The 7,315-nt window shown below is 36.0% G+C and overlaps 1 protein-coding gene across 2 annotated transcripts in view; it reads left to right on the forward strand.

The window, feature by feature from the left end:
- The window catches only part of LRRC2 (leucine rich repeat containing 2), a 77,760-nt gene that overhangs the window by 65,756 nt on the left and 4,689 nt on the right, over nucleotides 1-7,315 (forward strand). For both annotated transcript variants that reach the window (XM_008632934.2, XM_017733350.1), the window contains exons 6-7: nucleotides 3,391-3,536; nucleotides 5,671-5,826. In XM_008632934.2, the coding sequence (XP_008631156.1) occupies nucleotides 3,391-3,536; nucleotides 5,671-5,826 (302 nt within the window). The remainder of the gene's footprint in view (nucleotides 1-3,390; nucleotides 3,537-5,670; nucleotides 5,827-7,315) is intronic.

A 7,315-nucleotide genomic window follows, 5' to 3' on the forward strand; every position in this document is an offset into this window, starting at 1 on the left:
TTCAGCAGGTTAACAATGAGTGTCAATCTATGGGAAACAATATATGTGATAGCCTATGCTACTAAAGTGATACAAATTTTCTTTGACTTCATTGAGTCTGAAATTTCTGGGCAAAAAAGCATTTTTAATGCATGGATAGACTTTTCTAGGTTAATCCCTTGGATGTCTTGTCATGCATTGACTTTGATGGCTTGTAGTTTCTGTTATTTACATGCCACTGAAAAATACAGTACTTTAACACAATGTCACACCTTTTAATTTGTTGGTGTTAAGTAGTAGGCAATTCATGGTAAAAAAGCACGCAACCTTATGAGTAAATCCCTTTCTTCAGCAAAAAAGTAGAAGAAAAATAAAACACCCATTAATCAAAAAATAGTTTTGTCCAGGGCATGGTGCCCTTTTCTTTCAACTGAAGGTTTAACTGCCAGAGAGAAAAAGAAGCATAGAACTCTACAATGTTATCTGGATTAATTTTATGAACAAAATTATGACGATAAGTAAAATGGTGCAGCTTGTCAAAGAAAAATGACAAGAATGATTAAACATAAGTACCACAATAAGTCTGTCCAGGTAGCTAGACTATTAAATATGGCTATTTCCTTTTTTAATGGAACTTGAATAAAGCCTATATACTGATTGATTCAAAGTTGCATAATAAAGAAAATAATAAAAATCAACATCCAGTAAAAATGAATGATAACATAAAAATGATAAGGGAGCCATGCTTGTTTGAAAATGAAATGTGTAAAAGGTGCAAAAATCCATCAGTCCTTTAAGAAGAAATAAAATACAGAGTGTTTTCTTTAGGAAATATAATACACAGCTGCTATAATTTCCAATGCATCATCTATCATAGGCATTTGTTGGTAACCTATCATGAAGACATTAAATTAAAAACTCCATTAGGTTTCAACATACTCTAGAAAATGGACAGCTTTATTAAATATTACCCTAAAAGTACAAGTACTCAGGGCTTACAGCATGCACAATATAATCATGCCTCCAAATGTTTTGTGGCATGCTGAACCAAAAATTTGTTTTGATAGAGTAGATGGTCTTATGTTTTGTTTGTACATTTTTATGGGAATACAAACTCCCAAAAAAGTATATTTTAATCTAACCAAGTATTAAAGTATTAAACCAATCTATATACCATGGTATTTGAAAAATGGAAGAAACAGCTATATTTCTTAAAAAGATAATACTGCTAAGTTAAGATTGCTTGTAATATTTAATTCAATAAAGCAGTTTCAGAGAAGACTAGTTACTGTTGTTGAAGAAATATAACTACCATCTAATCTTAATGTTACCAAGTTGTTTCAGAACGCAAGGTGACCGCACATAAAAGCAAAATGTTTAGGAACTTGAGTGAACAGTAAAGAAAGTATACTTTAACATGTATCTGCTACTCTGTGTCTAGAGGGTGTGGCTTTTCTTCTTTTGGGATGGTTTGATAACTTTTTGAGTGGCATTTAAGACTGTGGAATATTATTTTAATTCTGTACTTGCAAAATTTTTGTGAGGAGAATTTATTGAAATACATGTATCAGCAGTTTAAGCAAGTTATCCTGAGTATAGAGAAACTTGAAATATTTACTTGGGATTTGAAATTGTGAGGATAATTTGAAATCACAAGGTAATTGCAGCTTAAAGATAATGTCAGATACTTTCTATATTGTCTTGCTGCTACAATCGAGAAGAGTCACTGTGCTTTCCTTGTTCAAAGAGAGGTTCTGTTTTTCTGGAAAAAAAAATTCAGAATCTGGAAAATTTACAGAATATGACTGAGAGTTCATTGCCAGCAGTCAGTCCCCAAAATGACAAAATGGTTGGAAAGTAAGAAGTGTCAGAATAAAATGTGTTTGTCTGCTCTGAATCTGTAGTGAGATGTCCATGGTGATGACTCATGAGGACTGTTTTAAGACAGTGGGGAGAGATTTTGAAATTATACCTTTGACTTCAGGAACTCTGCACCTCTATTATGTTTTGGAAAGATAAACTTCATTGTGTAGTCATTGTAATAGGATAGCTTCAATAAATCTCCCTGAAAATATTTCTCAAAATGATAAGATTTTGCAGCTGTATGAGGTTATAACTAGAAAAAAACCCAAAGAGCAAACAAATAAAACCCACAAGACACCAACCAAACCAGAAACCTACATTCCACAAACCAAAAAACACCCACCACCAAAAAGTCTCAGAAGAAACTTGCTCTGTCACAGCACCATGCTGTGAATGTGAGGATTTTAAATAGCAAGGGTCAAATTAAGATGGAAATCTGGTAGTATTGCAGTAAAAGTAGCTTGGACAGATAATATAAAGAAACCACAGGTCTTAATTCTTAATAATTAAAAAGTAATTCTGAAGGATTCAGTATGTGCTTTATTATTTTATAATTTTTTTCATATTTTATCCTTTGCATGTGTTCTGCTCACCTTGGAAGTGGAAAATGTGTTTGGTTTGGGGTTTTTGTTTCCTATATTCTAAAATAGCTTCAGGAAAAGGCCAAGGAAATTTTTTTGCAACTTTTTCCTCTGTATCATGTTCTGTAGATTTTGATTGTGATGGTGACTGATGATTAGAAGCTCAGAAATACAATTTCACTTCTAAAATAATTTTTGGTTAACATTGATACTCCTTTGACATTCACTTTAGCTAGCTGCATGGTTTTATGAACACTGGTGGAGTTCGTAATTGATTCAGTACAGAGAGAGCCCTATTCAACACATTAATTTCTTTAACAGGTATATTTTACATTTCTAGCTAAACTTCATTGCACTAAGTGTTTATCACTTAAAAATAGGATTCCTTTGAAAAGAATTCCAATAAAAATATCTACTGTACTTTATTATATATTTAGTTTGCAGGATGGAAGCTGTATTTTTAAAGATCTTTGAAAACTATTGGACCAAATTTTCTGTTGGTTTAAATTGATAGTTTCATTTTCTAATCCTGTCCTAGTATCACACTCTCACTGCATAGTATAGTGAAGGGAATCTATGTAATTTTGATAGGGGTTATCAAGTCTCTGATTTTCAGAATGGTAACCTGGTATGTATTAGTTATAAAAATTGTGTTTTGTCACCTCAGAACCAAGTAATTTTCTGGTTCCAGACTTGTCATCTAAACCTGTAGGGTTTTAAAGAATAAAAATTTCATTCAATCCCCTGATGCTGTTAGAAAGGTGATGAACAATTTGGCAGGTAGGTATTTCTGAATTTATTTTTCTATAAAATGATGACTAAGACACAAGGCTGGCAAAATATTTGAGAAAAAAATAATGAATTCTTATCTTTCTAAGTGCTTTTAGAGGAATAAAAATGGTTGATGAATGAAATGTCTTCTTGTATTTGCAAAAAGTAACTAAAATAAAGCACTGCTTCTTTCTAGCTAAGTAACCTGAAACAACTCACATTTGTGGATGTGTCAGCAAACAAGTTCCATTCTATTCCAATTTGTGTACTCCGGATGTCTAATTTGCAGTGGTTGGATATTAGCAGCAACAGCCTGAAAGACCTCCCAGAAGACATAGACAGGTAGTTTATGTTTTAATTCAATGACAGGTATAGGGACTCTTAAGTGAATTTAGAAAGTAACAAGCTTCCAAGGGATACTGTTGATGGAAAGACACACATGGAAATGTATCACATATTTTTGCGTGTAAACATTCCCCCTATTATTGGTGGACTGTGTCTGAGAACAAAAGCTAATTTTTCTAGCTCATTGATGGCAGTCAGATAACTATATACGTTTTCTGCTGCTTTCATAATAATTTGTCATTATATCTGGACTTTTTTTTTGGGAAGTTCACCAGGTATATGCTGCCACAGTTCCAGCAAAGGGGACTCATTGTATGGAGTTGGCAACAGTAAATCTCTGGAGGGTAGATGGGGAGGAGGAAAAGATGAACTAAAGCATTTTTAAGTTACTCAAATAACCTGATAAACTTTGTTATTAAAGAAGAGAAATATTGGTAAGACTCAAAAACCCCATTGACAATCCTCCCCTTCTGTTCTGAAGTATATATTGATGTGTGCATATATACTAACTCTCCCAGTTTAGATAACTACTAGAACTAGTTTTTAAAAAAACATGCTGATCCTTTTAATGGGACTTGCTAGCCTGAGAGAGCACTATTCTTATTCTTATCTTAATTATCTTATTATGAATTTATTTGTTCAGTCTGAAGTGCTGCAGCAACTTAGTTTACAAAACTTTACTTAGCCTTAAGTGAAAAAACCCAAACCCATAAACTAAAGTTTATTAAGAAATATTCTGGACTACTTATTGATCTGGGAATAGAAATCCCTGAGGCAGAAGAAGCTTCACAGAAAACTCATTCAGTTTTAACTTTTGCAAGGCCTTTTTTGTTGGGCAAAAAGACTTTTCTGGGACGTTGTGTAATCACAGATTATTCTGACAGCAGCACTGAAGTCTTAACTTGTGTTAGTAATTCACATGCTTTAGCTACAAACAACATAAACTTGCCATTTTTTCCCAAGGTATCTGACCAGAGATTCGACTAACTTCAAAGAGTTTCTAAGAGGATATTTTTCTTTTATAGGATACCCTCTCAACTTAAAGAACTTTTTTTTCCCTGTAACCTGTATTCCTGTAGCTTCAAATTATTCCCTTTCTTCTTTTCATCTTCTCCATTTTGTACTGAGTTGCCAGATTTGATGCTAGAATATCATAATCAGACACCACAAAATAAGGTTTTCTTTGTTTGACTTCGGGCTCATGTGCATTCAGAAGACAAGAAAATGTCAGGATAACCCCCGCATCAGGAAACTAATACTCTTATTCAGACTCATGAGTTCAGTGCCTATGGTGTCAAAGAATCTCAATGAATTATGATTGTCTGTAATACCATTACAATAGTCTGTGATTAATAAAGACGAGTTGACAGTAAACTGAAGCATTACTTAAAATTTTTCCTTGAATTCAAACAAACTCCATGGGCCTGACAAGCATAGTCTTCAACACTGTTTTAGGAATGGACCCTTCCAGTCAAACAAGACAAATTTTTTCATCAATTTGGTATGCTTTTTGTCTTCTACCTAATCCGAGGAATAAAGGCCCAAATTTCTATTGCACTAGGGAGAGCCAGGGGAAATAAAGCAAAAGTTCCTCCACAAAACACTGTCATTAAATTGATCTCATTGGGACAACTTGCAAGAGCCTCATGACCGGGAGTTGGTTCTTCTCTTGCTCCCCACAGTACTAATTACTAGTGAAAACAATAGATGGGGAGGTACTGCTTACCACAGACATACCTAGTTCATAGAAACCAGCATGTGGGCAGTGGTGTGAGCAGATGACCTGTATTTTTCCTTACTTGCAGAATGCACATGGTGAGGCTTTATATCACGTTCTGTCAACATGTGTATGAAAGCACAGTAAATTTTGTAGCTTTATATCTTGAGCATGCTTCTGATTACTTGTCAGAGGTATGCTATTAATACTATGATGCTGAACCATTACTGGAGATTTCCATTAAAGTTGATGAAATTTTGTGAAAGTAGGGTTTGAGTGACTTTTTAAGAAGCCAAAGATGTTTCATCTTAATTGCTCCTCTTATATACAAGATTAAGTCAGTATTACTATCTTGAATAGATGCTCCTGTTTGAAATAAATGTTTTAAGTAATCTCTCTTTTACCTCTTCACAGGTTAGATGAATTGCAGACACTTCTCCTACAGAAAAACAAGTTGACTTATCTTCCACGAGCTCTTGTCAATATGCCAAAGCTCAGTTTGCTAGTTGTCAGTGGTGATGACTTGGTTGAGATACCCACAGCCATCTGTGAGTCAACCACAGGTTTAAAGTAAGTAAAAGCGAGAGAGAAAGGGAAATATTCTTAAGAAGATAAGGTAAGATACACCCTGGAGAAATGCTTTCACGAACATCAGTTTCTACAAATTCTTACCCCATTTATATCAGAGTGGTAAAGGAGGCACTAAAAAGATTGGAAATTACAGAGGGTCTGCAGTTTTATAATTTTAATTTACCCACATTGTGCATCTGTGTGTCTAAATTGCTATTTCTGGGTAGATTGGGTCACAGTAGCTCTAACTCTGGAGTTGCAAAACCATGCTTCAGAGTGGGACTAGTAGCCTGGAAGCTCAGTGCTGACAAAAGCATCTTGCTGGGAGAGGAAGACATGGCTAGTAAAATGTTAAGTAAGGTCACACGAGTTTAGTGGTTCATTGCTGTGAAACACCACCTTACTGCTGCATGCTGGATAAGACTAAAAGGCCTTTTAGTCTGCAATTACAGAGATTTTGCATTTCTGCAGGCAATGTTCATGTTTTTGATTATGGAACTATTTCAGACTCTATACTGGGTCTGGCTTGAGTGGAGCTAGCTCTGGATGGAATTAACTTTCCTCGTAGCCATCCTCTCTTAGCAATGTTCCTTGCACTGGTAGCTAGAAAGGTGTTGATAACACATCAGTGTTTTTAGCAATAGCTGAGCAGTGGTGGCACAGCATCAAGGCTGTCTCTCCAACCCTCCCCTGAGAAAGCACCACAGGCTAAGGGTGAGCCAGAGGTTGGGAGGGGATACAGCCAGAATAGTTGACCCCAGCTGACCAAAGGGATATTTCATATCATATAGTGTCATGCTCAGCATATTAAGCTAAGAGAAAGGAGAGGGGAGGTGGATCACGTTATTGAAGTTTTTGTCTTCCAAAGTGTAGCGTGTTTGGTTTGTAACTGGGCAGAAACACCAATTTAGTGTAGTGGTTTGGTCTAAAATACTCATTACTGTTGCTGCGGTTTGGCCAAATTTAGAAATATACTCTGAGAGAAGGCACAACCACCCCTCCCCCACCAGGTTCAAGAAAAATAAATTTTCCTCTAAGGAAAGTGAAGGAGATAAAAATTATTTATTTAGCAAACACACGGGAAAAGGAAAATAATGCTAAATAATAAAATCTCTCGCTGTGGAGAAAAAACCTAGGAAAGTGTTAGAGTCCTCCCTTTGGTCTCCTTGGAGCTGGGGCTTGGCCCAGGGCCAGGCCCCCTGTGCCCAGTGGAAAGTCCTCCTGATTTGCTCTGAGGCTGAAAGCAGTCCAGTAGAAAAGGGAGAAAATCTGAAATTCCAGAGGAGGAAAAGCAAAGTTCAGCTCTCAGTCTCTCTCCGGAGAAAAAGAAACTGAAACAACTGACCAAAAGCTGACTGGAAAGCAGCAAGCTGGGTGCTTCCTCGCTCCCCTGCGGCAGCTGGGAAGAAACTGCTATCTCTGTGTGACCTTGAACAAGCTCCAAACTGCTTTGAAAAAGTTTTGCTCAGTTTTTCCTTCCCCCTCTCAG

The sequence above is a fragment of the Corvus brachyrhynchos genome, unplaced genomic scaffold, assembly GCF_000691975.1.
Source record: "Corvus brachyrhynchos isolate BGI_N302 unplaced genomic scaffold, ASM69197v1 scaffold424, whole genome shotgun sequence".
In the NCBI taxonomy this organism is placed as follows: Eukaryota; Metazoa; Chordata; class Aves; order Passeriformes; family Corvidae; genus Corvus; species Corvus brachyrhynchos.